Here is a 16,837-nt window from a genome sequence, read left to right on the forward strand (position 1 = left end):
TCAAACTTCCAATGGCTAAGGCATATGTGACCTTTGCCATGAAGTCTCTTTCCTCATATGCCCATGGGCAATGTTTAATTAGACAACTTGAAATGATTTGCTAATGATGTTCTAACTACCTTAACATTACTCATGTCAAATATTTGCAATACTTTATGAATATATATACTTAGCCTAAGATAACCACAAGATGCCTGTTTATTTGTCTCTACTAATCTTCATCCTAAGTACCTACTTTGTTGCGCCCAAGTCCTTCATTTCAAATTTAATAGACAACTATTTCTTCAACTTGTTAATTTCATCTAAATTTGTGTCAACTACTAATATGTCATCAACATACAGTAACAAAATAATATAGATAGAACCAACCTTTATGAAGTAACAACAATGGCCTGCATTGCAGTTGAGATACCCATTCTTTTACAGAAAGTGCCAAATATTCTATACCATTGTTTGGGGCTTGTCTTAAACCATACAGACTCTTAGTTAATTTGCACACCACATTCTCTTTACCCTTCACTACAAAACCCTCTAGTTGTTGCATATATATTAATTTCCCCCTCCAAATCACCATAGAGGAAAGATATCTTCACATCTAATTGCTTTATATGTAGACTCCCTATCGCTACAATACTCAAAACAGATCGAATAATAGTTAGTTTCACAACTAGAGAGAAAATGATTGTATAGTTAATCATTTTTCTTCTGCTAAAACCCGTTTACCACCAATCTAGCCTCATATCTCTTAGAACCATCATGTTCCTACTTAATTTAATACACCCACTTATTATGAAGAACTTTCTTACCCACTAGTAACTCGACTAGCTTCCAAGTCTGGTTAAGAATAAGAGACTTCATTTTGTCTTTCATTGTAAGTTCCCACTTGCTATTATCTTCCATATGATATGCTTCATCATAACATTTTGGTTCACCTCCATCTATTAATAGCAAATAATTTAAATACTTCCTATTTGGTACATGTGGCCTGTTAGATCTCCTCAAAGTAGGAATTGAAACTAGATCTTGTGATATATTAACATCCTATGTAGTATTTTCCTCAATCTAATGATTCTGACCTGTCTTATTTGTCATGTTATTCTATGGGACATCATCTAGCTCAAAGTAAATAGGTTCAGGTTGTACCAAACTATTGAAATGTATTGCATCTCTCTACTTATACAAAACTTTATCATTAAATATGACATCCCTACTTCTAATCACTTTCCTATTCTGGTCATCCTAAAACTGATAATCAAAATCATTAACACCATAGCTAATGAAAGTACATTTTAGTGATTTAGCATCAAGTATGTTTATGTCATGATCACTAATATGTATATATATATATATATATATATATGATACACAACCAAATACCCTTAAATGAGAAAACTTTACCTTTTTTCTAGTTCACACTTTTTTCGATATTTTGTGATCCAAGTAAGTTGACGGTCCTCAATTGATCAAGTAAGTTGTTGTGTTGATTGCTTCTACCTAGAACTCCTTTGAAAACCTTGCTTGTATACACATGTTTTTTTCTCTTTCAATGAATGTCTTGTTCATTCATTCTACTATACCATTCTGGTAAGGTGTCCTTGGCACGGTCTTCTCCAATTTAATTCCATTTTCATAATAGAACTTCTTGAACTCAAAGTCTTCATACTCCCTACCATTATCAAACTGCAACTTCTTGACTCTCATACCTGTCTTATTCTCCATCATTATTTCCATCTCTTGAATACATCAAACACTTCTCATTTGTGTATCATAAAGTATACTCACACTTTCCTCAAATGATCATCAATGAGGGTCACAAAATAGGATCTTCCACCGATAGATGAAACTGAAGCAAGTCCCTAAACATTTGTATGAACTAACTTTAGTTTTGCTTCTTTTGGAGTTCTTCCAACTTTCTTAAAGCTAACCCTTTTTTGTTTCCCAAGTATGCAACTTTCACACATGTTAATGTCAACTTACTTCAAACCTAACAACTTCCCATTCAAGTGTATAATTTTCAGCCCATCATTACTCATGTGACCAAGCCTCTAATGCCATAAATTCGAATCTTCTTTGCTCTCAACAAGGGCAATAAACTCACAACCATCCATTGTCATGTAAAGAGTATCATTCTTCTTACCATGGCAAATAGCTATCTTTCGCTAACTACCCAATGGAAATAAAATTCTCTCTCGGGTTTGAAATGTGCCTCACATTATCCAAATTTCATACAAATCCATTCAATTTGATCTACACTTCACCTATGCCAATAACAACACATGCTTGGTCATCACCTAGATACTTCATCCCTAGATTACCTGAGACATAATTCTCAAATAATTCTCCATTTGAGGTAGCATGGAATGATGTCCCTGAATCTAATACCCACTATTCTGTTGTTCTCTCCAAATAGCAAATAAGAGCATCATCTAATTCTTTTGACACAACATTCGCATTGGTCTTGTTGTCACCATTCTTATCCTTCTTGGCAGCCTTGCACTCATTTTTATAATGTTCCTTCTTTCCACAATTTGACTAATCTTCTCTATTATCTAAAATACTAAGCCTTTTTATGTAACAACTTTGGTCAAGAAAAAAACTAGAGAAAGGGTCACTACGACTTTTATAATACTCTGGATATTATCCTTAGGGACTAACTTATGGAATTTGTCAATACTAGGATAAATGAATCGTTTTTATTTAAATCCTAAAGTGAAAAACAATATGTGAATTAACTTTTATGAAGTGAAACTAAGTAAAAGAAGCTAAATTAATAACAAAACGAATATTGATTTTTAATTTAATTGATTTAAATTTGAGGTTTTCCACAATCTAACTTAAAATGTAGAAATAGAGATAACAAAGGTTTCTTAACTAGAGTGATCTTAAGGTTTTGGAATTCTTGGTCGCTTACGATCAACTTGAGTCGTACCCTATAACTCAAAATTACATCTAAAACCTTTTCTTTTTTTTTTAACAAAAAACAAATTCTGAAAACCATCAAATGAATGAGATTATTATCAATTTAAGGTTTGGCTTTTTAACATTTCCTACTTCTTATAGCTTTGTTTTGGGGCAGATAACTATAAGGAAAATCAGGATAACTAATGATCAAGAGTTACCAAGAATCACTAGTATTGAATAATAACCTACTATATTATTCTCTAAACTAACTCACAATGATAGGATAAAAAATTAATAAATTGTAACTCAACCATTAATTAATCTTATTGTTATAATAATTTACCTAATGTCCCTATAAGTTTTCTAACCATTAAGTTTTTATGTTTCAAGTCCCAAGATAGCTTTTTATCCTTTGTTGGGGGTAATGTCACATTCACAATCCATAATAGGCTAAAAATTCATAATTTGAATCAAAGAAAACTAAAAACAATATATTCAATAAAGAACGAAAGAAATAAACCAAAGTTCTTGTATTCTTCCCCACAAAATGCCTAACTCTTGGAAAATCACCTAAACTCTAGAACTAAAAGAGTTTATATAGTAACTTTAATGACCTAACATGTGGTACACTCTCATTGACCACTTATTATAATGAAAATTCATAAATAACCTTAAAAAAAAAACCCAAAAATTACGAGTTCTAAATGAGTATGATGCATTTTGAATTGGATAGAGACATTTGAAACTCGTTTTGACATGTCTTGGAGCTCAAAATCGGTCACTAGTGGTTGAGTTCGATATTTGGGTGAGTTCCAAATCAATTTTGAACTCATAAGTGGGAAATAAATGGTCCAATTTGAAGTCAACAAGGTGAATTCAAAATTCACAATGAATTTTGAACTCACTCATTGCCCATGCATGTTTGTTTGGCTTTGAAATGTATGCCTCTTGTTTGAAACAAGTAGAGAGATTCAAACTTAGCCTATTCCAAAAGTTTTATTTCATTCCTTTGAGTTTTAAATGGACAAAAATCATTTCAAATCCAAGTTACCAATTTTGAACTTAGTTTTCCTCTCCAACCAATTTGCTTTAAATGTGCATAACTTCCTTATTTACCTCTAATTTGCACATCTTTTGAAGTTTTGAATTCTTAACTTCTCAAGTTTCAAAACAATATATAGCTTGCCTAAAATGGACTTTGGGAAATGCTCCAAATTTCATCTTAAAGTCAAAGTACATGTTACCACCAGATTTTGAATCCCAATTTCCATACAAACTTGATGAATTTGGCTTCATGTCTCATTTTCTATGTTTGTATGCCTTATTTCTTACTTCATAATGGTCATTCCTTATTTCTCAAACTCGTGATATCCTCATCTTGCTTTTCCTTATATTTCATGAGTCTTGACTTGTTAATTTTCTCATTTAACCCCATCTCATTCTTTCAAAATCTAAACTGATTCAATTTGTACTCTTTTCTTCCCTTAAACCTAAGATAAATCTTCAAATACAAGTTAAACTCATGGTTAAGGCCATAGCATCGATTTGGGTAGAGTCGGATGATTTGAATGTCTTATGGTGCATGAATCATATCAAATATGTGTTATTGGAGCACATATTTTAGCTCTAATCACAATTCCAACATTTGATATCTTTCTTACTCGTCTAATGTTAGGAATTTTTGGAATTTCTAGATTTCAACCTATCATTCCTCTATTTGGATTTATCACGCCTATTACCTTTATTTTGATTTCTACCTTTGCTCTCCATGTTTAATGTTGATCATGAATTGGAAAAACCTTCTTCATGCTTCCTAATCTCCTCAGTTATAATCATGTATACTACTTTCAAAAACACCAATTTTGATTTTCTTAATGAACTACTGATTGAAGTGATTGTGTTTTTCCAACTCTTAAACAATTAACCGAGGTTTAATAAGGCTTGAATCTTATCATCAAATTTAATAACAATCAAATTTAATTAATTTGTGATCTCATTAAATTCGTTCAAATGCTGCTTGAAATTCTCATTCTCGAACATCTTTAAATTAAACAACTTTTTAATTAAGTGTACCTTATTTGTTGTAGAAAGTTGTTCATACATATTGGGCAGCCATGAGATCTAGAGAAGTCCTTGTGTGAGGATGAGAGCAAATGGCTAACTAATGATTTAATTAATTTATATTGTTATAAGACATTTTTAATCCTACCTTTTTCTTGCTAAAAATTCTACTTTTTTTAAACTCTTGCATTTTTCTTGAACATTTTGGACTCTTCTATTTTCTTTTTTATTTTTTTTTTAAGATCTTTTTTGTTTCTTCTTACTTGTCATGAAACTTCCACATTAATTCAAGAGAAAAGAAAAATTCTAACAAATTTCAAATCAATCTAACTATTATTTTCTTCTTTTTAACAAATTATAATTTCACCATTCTTGTGTTTGTTTTTTCCACATTTCATGTATAATAAGATAACCAAATGAAGGATACATTTGGAACCGTTACCCAGAATAATTTTTTGTTTCTGGGAATAAAGCAATATGAAAATACTTTGATTTTCAATTGTTTCTAAAACATGTTTTTGAAAATTGTCATGACAATAAGGCATTGTTGATAACTTATTTTTAGTTGTCGTTTTACCTTTTTTATAAAAAAAAATTGTTTAAAAAAAAGAATAAATACAAAAAATGATTGAAAATAAAATATTATATATAAAAATTATTTTAAAAATATTAAAAAAAAAAAAAAGTTTATAATAATATAAGTTTTTAAATAAACCTTTATTGTAAAAACATTATAAAAGCGTTTTAAAAATGGTTTTTAAACTTAAAAAAAAAATATTTTTTAAGAATCATTTTTAAAAGTGTTTGTAAACAATTTATCTTATCATATCAAATTGATAACCTTTACACTCGTTGACTTTGACCTAGAATTCAAAAATATTTGTGACACCATCTTATTTAGTAATCAAACACTGATCGACTAAGCGAAAGGTGTCTTTGATCAGAGCATTAGACTCCAATTCAAATACGGATCAAACATTTGAACGTGGAGGGAGCTGTCGGTAAAATCATTGAGAGAGATTCCCTTTGGGACTGCAGTATCACTTGACCAATTATCATTAATATATGCGCAATCCATGAGGTCACACCCTCAACCAAACCTTAAAACGTAACCCAAATTATGTCCAGGTTCAATGTACTAAACCAACCCCACCACACTACAAAAACTACCTGCCAAGTGGCCCAAGTTCTCGTCACCATCTTCACCTGCAGCCACCAGTGCTTAACCCCCATTTCTAACTTCTAACCACTACCACAGCCATGGGAGAGGTCGATCCAGCCTTCATCCAAGACGCCCAACATAGGCCTAAGCTCGCTGTTATCGAAGCTGAAGGCATCCCCCTCATTGATCTCTCTTCCGCCAATGCTTCCAACCATGTTTCTCAAATAGCTGATGCATCCAAGAATTGGGGCTTCTTTCAAGTCATCAACCATGGGGTGCCCTCGGAGTCTCGCCGGAAAATTGAGGATGCGGCGGGGAAATTCTTCGCTCTGCCATTGGAGGAGAAGAGGAAGGTGAATAGAGATGAGGTGAATCCTTTGGGGTATTATGATTCCGAGCTTACCAAGAACGTTAGGGACTGGAAGGAAGTTTTTGATTTCGTGGTGTCAACCCCCACCGTGATCCCTGTTTCGCCTGATCCTGACGACAAGGAGCTCAAAGAGCTGACCAATCAGTGGCCTCAGTACCCTCCTGAATTAAGGTACAAATTTCACCAGCTAAGGCAGAGTCACTACAGTGATTTACTTAGCTTTTTTGTTCTAATTGAACTGATTTATATAGGGAGGTATGTGAAGAATATGCTAGAGAAATGGAAAAATTAGCCTTCAAGCTGTTGGGACTCATCTCGTTGAGCTTAGGTTTGCCGGAAAACAGATTCAATCTTTTCTTTGAAGAATCAACGAACTTCATCCGCCTCAATCACTACCCACCTTGCCCCATCCCTCACCTAGCTCTGGGCGTTGGTCGCCACAAGGATGGCGGAGCCTTAACCATCCTTGCCCAGGATGATGTTGGAGGATTGGAAGTAAAGCGAAAAACCGATGGAGAATGGATTCGAGTTAAGCCCACCCCAGATGCTTATATTATCAATGTTGGGGATATAATTCAGGTACCACCCAAGAACTTTGAATTAGTACATGCTTATCAGTACAGTTTGGCTCAAGGAATTTTTCACACCCATTTATCTAATTATACTGATGTTAAATCAGGTCTGGAGCAACGATACTTATGAGAGTGTGGAGCACAGGGTGATGGTGAATTCAGAGAGGGAAAGGTTTTCGATTCCGTTCTTTTTCAATCCCGGGCACCGTGTTTGGGTGCAGCCCTTGGAGGAGCTGACGAAGGGGGAAAAGCCAAAGTACAGAGCATACAACTGGGGAAAGTTCTTTGCTACGAGAAAGCACAGTAATTTCAAGAAGCTTGATGTGGAAAACATCCAAATTTCTCATTTCAAGGCATCAGAGTAAAAGGGTCAGTAGGACATTATCTATCTTTAATCAAGAAGAGCTTGTTTTAGCTCTCTGAAGTTCACCATGCGGTATATAGGATAAGTACATGGTGTGAAAATAATAATGTAATTTGCTTGATAAATAAGCAGCAATGCCTGCTGCCTTAATGGAATAGTCATTTTCTTCCTATACCAGGAAGAGATTTATTAAGATCAATGGATCCTAAAGAAGCATATAGCACCATTAATTTATGAGGAAATTATTACAATCACCAATAATTTATGAGGAATTTGACAGCCATGGGAAAGGTTAATCCGACATTCATCCAACACTCAAAACAGAGGCCAAACTCATGCTGCCACCGGAACTTAAAGCGAGGGATACAATTAATGTTGGTGGGTAGTGTTCATGTCATATCAAATTAAATTTATGGATGGATACTCTGACTAAATAAGTCAACTCAAATATAACATAAATAATAATTAAGTTAAAAGTATAAACCCAAATATAATTTAATTATTAAACATGTAACAAGTTGAGTAATTTATTTAATAATCCGGTTGAGTCAGGTTTTATTTAAGTCAATATAATTAACTTTTTAATTTAATTGTTTTCAACTCAATTAATCATAATTATTTTAATACATAATTATTAAATAGATGTACTTAAGTCAAATTTGTGTTGTAGGTCTTAATCCAAAAACAACTTCTTTATTAAAGGAATCATGCTAGTCTACACAGCTTTGACCAATTCAAATGGGTGAAAACATCATGTTTCAGTCAGATTGAGGTATCAAGCTTGACCAAGCCTACCCCAAAGTACCTTCAACCCGCCATGGGAAAGGTTTGGCTAACATTTTATATGTCCAAAAACCTTTACTGCATAACTTACTTATATTAATTGAAAGATACATCTCAAGATTTGCAGAAGCAAAACCAAAAATGCCAAAAACAAATTGAGATCAGAACTCAATCCACAGATCACATTGGGAAAAGAAAATGTCTGCAGTTACAAACCAATCCGGACAAGAGAAGAATTCAAGGGGAGGAGTTAACTACTTCACTCTGTATATTTCATTCTTTCTTCCTTTGCATAACTTCTGTATCATTGAAAAAGAGTGTGACGCAGGTGCATGTGTCATCTTTTAAACCCTGGCAATCAATGTGTACATGTTCTTGAATCCTTAATCCTTATTTTATTTCTAGAGTCAATTTCACAGGAAAATTTTTAATCCATTAGATTAGTAGTTGTAGTGAAAACCTACCCAGTTGTGCCCTTTAAAATGATGGGTGCTGACCATCTCTGTAACAGGAAAGGAGTATGGAGGCAGGGAAGAAGCATATGATTTTGGTTTCCTTTCTGATTTTTCTTGTTTCTTCAGTGTATCCAATGGCATCAGAGGGGAGACAGGCTAATCCCGTCAAGCACTTTGTTCTAGTTCATGGGTCTTGCCATGGTGCCTGGTCTTGGTACAAGATTGTGGCACTACTAAAATCATCTGGCCACAAAGTCACTGCTCTGGATTTGGCTGCTTCTGGAATTAACACAAAACAAGTGGGTGATCTGCGATTAATTTCTGAGTATTTCCAGCCACTGAGGGACTTCATGGAGTCACTCCCTGCAGATGAGAGGGTGGTTCTTGTTGGACACAGCTCGGGTGGGTTGGCCATTTCTCAGGCCATGGAGAAGTTCCCAGAAAAGGTTTCTGTAGCTGTTTTTGTCACTGCCTCAATGCCTGGTCCCACTCTCAACATTTCCACACTCAATCAAGAGGTACTTCATACATTCTATTTTTCTTTTACAGAAATTTACTTGTTGATTAAGAGGGGAAGGCTTCCCCTGTTTCTGACTTTTAGCCTGGTTTCTACTTCTTATTGAAGACATCCAGGAGACAAGGTCCTCTACTAGACAGCCAGTTCACATATGATAATGGCCCCAACAATCCTCCCACCACTTTCACCTTTGGCCCCTTGTTCTTATCACTGAATTTGTATCAGTTGAGCCCAACTGAGGTGAGAACTCCATTAATTAAGGCCTTACAACCAAAATTATGAGACCTTTCATTGTCGTTGTTATATCATTTTGGGCATAAATTTTCCAGGACTTGGCACTAGGGACTATGTTGATGAGACCCGTACGCTTGTTCAGTGAAGAAGACACGTCAAATGAGCTCATGTTGTGGAAAAAATATGCCTCGGTTAAACGTGTCTTTATTATTTCTGAGGAAGACAAGGTGATGAAAAAGGATTTTCAACTCTGGATGATCCAAAAAAACCCACCTGATGCTGTTAAAGAGATTAAAGGATCTGATCACATGGTCATGATGTCTAAGCCAAAAGAGCTTTGGGTTCACCTGCAGGCAATTGATGAGAAGTATTCTTGATGTTGTCATACCATTATGTGGAAAACGAAACAATTGAATAAGCAGGAAAAGAAAAAAGTTTCAATAGAAATTGGTACTTTGAGCTGTGGATTGATTCAAAGAAATTTTTACTAATAGAAACATCACGGTTCAGTTGCATCAATTATAAATGTATTGCAATATACAACTATATTTCAGGAGTTTTAAACAGTGTGCATAAAATCAACCTGAAGTTCAAATCATCCCAAGATTCATATCTGTCTTTCTTCTACAGGGTCATAAGCCCTGAATTTCAGATCCAAAATCAAATTTCAAGGGAAAAGAAAGAAAGTGAAGATAAGGTGTTTTATCTTGGGAAAGTCAAGGAGGGCATCAAGGCTTTTCAGCTCTGGATGATAGAAAAAAGAACAAAAAAAAAAACAGCCAGAAGGTGTGGAAGAGATCAAAGGGCCTGATCATCCTACTTTGAAAAAGGAAGGGACCGGAGCAATTAGTATTCTTCCATTGACCAAAGGAATCCAAATATGACATGTGGATCACATGTATCACCTCTATGATTAGCGTACAAATAAATTATATCCCCATAGAAATCAAAGCTAATATAAATATGATCATGATAGGCAACGTGTAGCAGTTCATAATTGACCAAGACTAATGTTTCCCAGGAAAAGGAAAAGATCTTGGATACCATTTGTTTCTTCGAATCCACACTATGACATTCAAAATTATCAAAATTTCAGTGCCACATATTTTAAATGATATTATTATCTATTTTTAGATTGTACTTGGTAGTAATTTTAGAAAGTATTTATAATATTTCTAATACTTGAAAAATAAAAATTTAAATGATATAAATAATTCTTAGAATCATTGTTAAACACATTTTTAGAGTTTATTTAATAGTAATTCTAAAAAATGTTTTTAATCTTTTTAATACTTGAAATTTTATATCATTCAAGTGTTAAAAATACTAAAAACGTTTTCTAGATTATTCTCAAACACACTCTTAATCACATACCAATGCTTCTAGGGCATGTCTAATAATGAGGTCTTAAAATAACTTGACTTTCTTAAAATAAGGGGTTAGTGTTAGGAAAACCTGCATTTTATATGGCAGATATATGATCATGGCCATGGAGAACCCAATGTTTTCTTTGTTCTAATCATCCATATATATATAGAAGCTATTGCCCCAAAAGATTCATATTAAGATTTTGTGGGTGTTCATACTCTGCAACTGCGCAGATGCACCAAATTAATGCAGAAGGTTAGCTCAAAGTTGTTCAAAATTTATGAGTTTGATGAGTAAAGTACTGCAGGGACTATGAAAACCATGTCATCTTCTATTTTTGACAAAAGAAACCATATTAAGAATGATGGAAACAGACTTTTATTTCATCAGAAATCAATTAATAATCGCCATTAGAGCTTTTCTTCATCTAGACTCCATTTTCTTCTTCTTGATCTTCCCAGAAGGATCACCAATTGAAAAAGAGTATCAAACCCATATCAAGCAAGAAAATAATTGATTACCCAAAAAATTTTTTTTCCTGATCTTGCAAGTATATTAAAGCCTTTCTTAATCATCATTATATCTTTTCTTTCTCTAGACTCTATTTTCCCTCTGATCATGGCTCTTCTCCTTGATCCACCCAACAAGATTATTACCAAAGGAACAACACAAAATCGAGTGAAGCAAGCAAATAATCAGCACTCAAACAACTGAAGATTCATTTCCAAAGCTACCAGCAAATGAATTTGCAGAAAATGAAGCTCACCCAGAACAAAATTTAATCAAAGTTTACATAGATGTGTATATATACTCTCTCCTATCAAACATTCACATCCTTAAGAAAATCTATTAAGGCAAAAAAGAACCCTCAACATATACAATGGCCAATGGGCATTCTGGTAAGGAAGGAAACTACAAGACGAAGAATTCAAAGAAGAAAACCGATAAAAGGGACAGAAACATCATTGCCAACTGAGGCTGAGTTTGCCCAAAGCGGTGTGGCACTGTGGTTGATAACTAGCCCGACAGCCTCCGCGAAAACAAGCACAAACTCTACTGCCATTTTCAGCAGTGATATACACATTTCCAGTCTCTGAATCATCATTACAGCAAGAGAAATGCTTATATACTCTTTGCTATACTGTTCTCTTTATCGCATCCCCGCGTCTCTCTCTCTATTTGAGTCTTGGTCTCCATTAATATATTTATACTACAAGCTGTTGATTTGCAATGGCGATAATCAAAGGCAGGTTCAAATATGGCCTTTGGACGCCTCCAAGGGACACCCCACCTTTCTCTCTCAAACAGTCAAACCCATATACAAATAATATCGGCCCACGCTTTTTTTACACTCAAGTTGGCGACTGGTGATTAGGCATATGAGTGAGTTATCCGATCTGTATGAAATCTGCGTGTATTTTTATATGACTGCTCGATGGATTTGAAGGTTGAGTTATCCTTGGAAACAGTCACATGGAAACAAGAATGATAGACCCAGCTGATTTTCACCTTACATACTATTACCCTGACAATGAAACCATTACCCAAGTGGGTTTATAATTATTCCACAGCTTGTCTCATGAGGACCCTTGTCCACCCCTTGACAAAAAAAAAAAAATCTTTTTGAAAAAAGTGTTACAACCCCAGATAAGGAGTGGATAAGGATGTGAATTATTGAGATGGCAGTAGATTTATGGTTAGGAATAAGGGAAATAGTGCCACAGAAATGCAGATCAGACCGTATGGGAGGTGTCAAGTTCAGGGGTGGTTCAGAAAATAAATAAATAATTTTTTTTTTGTCTGTGGACACTTAATTGGTTCTGGCTTTCTTGTGTTACTCCATTTTGCCATTTTGCTTCAAAGAAACATTATCAATCTCTAGGCTGGGACCTTTGCCTAAAGAATCTGAGCAATATTGTTAATCGACATTCATTATTTAATGCTGAAATCGTAACATTTCTTTCAAATCTTGAAAGAATATGGTATATGCCTGGAATATCTTGACTTTAATTGCATAGAATAAGTATGAAAAGTTCTTTTATCTTTCGAATTATAGTTTAGCAATGAGTGTAACAACATTATGCAAACATATGAATAGAGGTCAATTTTTTTGACAGCCGGTTTTGGTGATTCAACGCCATTTCAAAGACTACTCGGCTCAAACCACCAAACCAAACCAAATTGGTGTCCGGATGGTGGTCGAATCGATCGGTCCAATTCGATTTTTAAAACATTAGTTAGCATACAGGTAATTATTTAGGGAAATATTAGGTACCGAATTAATACCAATTGAATTTTAGATTTAGACTATTAAATGTATATGGTGAAATATAAATCATTGAATAAAGATACAAATGTATAAGATCAAGATATAATAAATGAGATCAAAATATCAAATAATGATATTAAAGTATAAATAAATAGGATCAAGGTACAATATGGTTTAACTAAGGTACAAAATAATAGAACTCACGTGTGATACAAATGAATAAAATACAGGTACAAAGTAATAAGATTTGAATTATAAAAGTAATATTATTTGATTGATGGTGCATTTTAGCAAGTATTTAGAACCATTTTAATAATTTTATTAAAAATACATAGATATGTATGTGGGTGTATATATATACATACATTAAATATATATATATTATACATGAATCCAAAATGTTAAAATTTGAATATCACTAAAGAGAGATTTACATTCACAAATGAGATATACAAGTATAGCTTCTTTTGCATGAGGAAGGAAGATAAATAGAAGACAATTAAAAGTATAATTGAGTTTGTACAAGAGAATGTAAAACAATGATGATAGTGGAGGTCGAGTTTGATTTGATAAAACAGAATATAAAATAACAGTCATTGGGGAATGGGGAATGAACCAATGTCTATAGAGATATATGTGAAATGAATGAGTAGAAGTGTAAACAAAACCAAAAAATCGATAAATGATCCAAATCAACCAAAACTAATCATATTGGTTCAGTTTTCAAAAATAAAAAAGGTTAGTTTAATTTGAGAATTTTGAAAACTAATTTTGTTGGTTCAATTTTTTATTTTCTTGTCTCTTAATTGAAACCAATATAACTTATATATTATTCTTTGATATTTTATAAATTTGTTTATATATTATATTCTATTAAAGTAATTCATTATTTTTATATTATGGTCAAATTAATTTTAAATACATTTAATATATTTTTAACATCACATATAAGTTGATTTTAATTAATTTTAAAAACAAATTAGACTTATGGCCTAATATAAACTCAAATTAATGAGATTTGGGCTCAAAATAAATATAAATCTACAACTAGGTTTAGGACTAAAAAAAATTTATTAAGTTGGGTCAAAACCGATTTACGAAAATCAAACATACCTCAGAAGGCTTGGTTCAATTTGGTTTTTTTACTCCAAATTTAGTTCGTTCGATTTTTATCACATATAAAACTTACTATATCAGTTCAGTTCATTTTTAATTCAAAAACCGATTGAATTGACCTTATTTACATCACAATACATGAGTATGAATTGAAAAATCATTGTAGGTGGTGAATAAATTAATGTCAACATAATATAAGAGGAATGAATGAGTTTTTTCTAAGTTTTTTTTTTTTTGAATTGAAAATATAAAATAAATAGATATGATCATTAATATTTATTATGGTAAATAAGTATCCAATTCTTATAAAAAGAAATTAAATTTGAATTGATCTAATAATATATATAGACTTTGGATTAATTTTTGGAAACCAAGAAAAAACCCCTTTCTTACTTGTATTTGGGTAGTAAAATCATATTAGTCCTTCTAGACTAATTTTATGTAGAAGATGACTAACTATTAAAGAATTGAAAGATCTTAATATCATAATATCTCAAAGTGTAAGATTCAAATTTAAAAATATTTTCTCTATAATGTTTGAAGCATTTTCTCTATAACTTAAAAGACTTTTCTTTAATTTGGAATTTATTTGTTTGATAAAAATATTTTTTAAATAATTTTACATGGAAGAGAAATAATAATCATTTTAAACTAATTTTTATCTATAAATTTATAGCTTTTGTTAAATCACTACTTGAATTTTGAGTTATTTTTAAAACTTATTAGACTTATTAATGAACTTAACACAGTCTTATTTGATAGAGTTTATCTGCCTAATGAAAAAATTTGCAAAAATATGATATATGTAAAAAAACTAATTAAGTCATTCAATATGAATTTTGGTAAATGAATTTTTAATGTTATTGAGTTTTATGACTTTTTAATACTAATTAAATCGAGTTTTGAGTTTTAAATTATTTTTAAAAATTAATAATTTTATATATCAAGTATAATTTGATCTTGTATTTATTTGCTTAACGAAAAAAGTTAAAAGGAATTCACAAAAAACACGTGTAATTTAAATAAAGATTATATTCAAAGATTTTTTTTTATCAGTATTAGATTGTAGAGAAAGAAGAATATTAATATTATGCTCAATTTTATTTGATTTTTATGATTTTTTTATATCTTTATGTTTTCCTATTATTTTTAAATACTAATAAAAACAATTTCCTCTAATTATTTATATTTTGTTCTACATTTTATTTTATTTTATTTTATTTTTAAAAAATAATGACTATGTTATAAATTTTTAGAACTATTTTTTTTTAAAAAAAAAAAATACTATCATGTAAAAAAAAAAAAAAAAATTGTTTTTGTTGAAGAATTCATTGAGGAATATGGAGGATTGAAGAATTGAATCAAATTTAGTATTTGATTGACTGATTGAAGATTTCATATCTTGAGGTTCTAGAGATTACAAAGATTTCAATCTAGTTCTAGTGGGGCTTTCCAAGAAACCAACAGATGAAATCTTGGTTTGGTTCTCAATGCAAAGCCGATTTCCTTGATTAGAACTCAAGGTGCATCTACATTGAGATCAATGAGCTTAAACCAATCGGGGTATAGAGAAAATGTGCAAAGTGGGTGAGATCAATGAGCTTAAACAATTGAGTTTGGTAAGACTTGGTTTTTGTAATTGATTGTTTAATAGTAGGGATGACTTGTTTTTCCTTTGAATATAGTTTATATGTAACTTGTGATTATTTTTGTTTCTATCATGTACTCATTATAATATTTTTAACCATTTGGTATTGATTCGGTGATATTTTTAACCTTTTGGTATTGATTTGGTGAATCTGAATCCATTTGTTAGTAATTCTAAAAAATGTTTTTTAAATATTTAAGGATTTGCCAAAATTTAGGAAAAAACTTTTAAAATTTTGAACGATCATTAAAAGTGCGTTTGAAAGTGATTTTAGGAAGTATTTCTACTTATTTTAACATTTAAAAATTGTTATTTTTCAAGTATAAAAAAATTAAAAACACTTTCTATAAGCTGCCAAATACATTGGGATTTAGTTTTTAAAATTTGTTAGGGCCTGGCCCAAGTCACAATCAGCGTTCAGTTGGAATGGCTCATGGTTCCCCATGTGGGCGGAATGGGCTTTTCAGTTATTGGGCCTTTTGTGTTAGTTTGGCCAGAAAAGCTTCAAAGGAGCTCTTGCAATTTGCAGCCAGAAGGTTAGATAAAAATCATTCTTCATATTTCTACGGTACATTATATGCCTTCCATCATCACCTAATGAAAATCAGGGATATGCAAAGATGCAAATGGAGATATTCAAATCATTAGTGTTAAACGCAGTCTTAGATTGCGTTTGATTGTGATTTTAGGAAACGTTTCTAATATTTTTAATACTTAAAATTTTTTATCTTTTAAGTATTAAAAATAATAAAAATACTTTTTAAAATCACTACCAAATATATTTTTAGAATGCATTTAATAATAATTCTAAAAACCGTTTATAATATTTTTAATACTTAAATGATAAAAATTTTCAAGTGTTAAAAATGTTAAAGAAACAATTCTTAAAATTATTATCAAACGAGTTCTTATAGTGTTAAAAAATCACTTATAATGTTAAAAAATCACTTATAATGTTTTCTAAATTACTTCATAGGTGATTTTCCTATAAAAAAAAAACTCTTTATGAAAAAACAC

The 16,837-nt window shown here is 31.8% G+C and overlaps 2 protein-coding genes across 2 annotated transcripts; both read left to right on the forward strand.

Moving 5' to 3' along the window:
* Positions 1-6,108: 6,108 nt before the first annotated feature.
* On the forward strand, positions 6,109-7,623 carry LOC132253559 (jasmonate-induced oxygenase 2-like). The gene is made up of 3 exons (XM_059735889.1): positions 6,109-6,665; positions 6,746-7,073; positions 7,174-7,623. The coding sequence occupies exons 1-3, from the start codon at positions 6,223-6,225 to the stop codon at positions 7,429-7,431; spliced, it is 1,029 nt and encodes a 342-aa protein (XP_059591872.1). The 5' UTR covers positions 6,109-6,222; the 3' UTR covers positions 7,432-7,623.
* Positions 7,624-8,063: 440 nt separating this feature from the next.
* On the forward strand, positions 8,064-9,894 carry LOC104878793 (methyl jasmonate esterase 1-like). Its single transcript, XM_059735890.1, has 3 exons — positions 8,064-9,186; positions 9,294-9,425; positions 9,515-9,894. The coding sequence occupies exons 1-3, from the start codon at positions 8,734-8,736 to the stop codon at positions 9,794-9,796; spliced, it is 867 nt and encodes a 288-aa protein (XP_059591873.1). The 5' UTR covers positions 8,064-8,733; the 3' UTR covers positions 9,797-9,894.
* Positions 9,895-16,837: the final 6,943 nt, after the last annotated feature.

This window comes from Vitis vinifera, chromosome 3, assembly GCF_030704535.1.
Source record: "Vitis vinifera cultivar Pinot Noir 40024 chromosome 3, ASM3070453v1".
Classification (NCBI taxonomy): Eukaryota; Viridiplantae; Streptophyta; class Magnoliopsida; order Vitales; family Vitaceae; genus Vitis; species Vitis vinifera.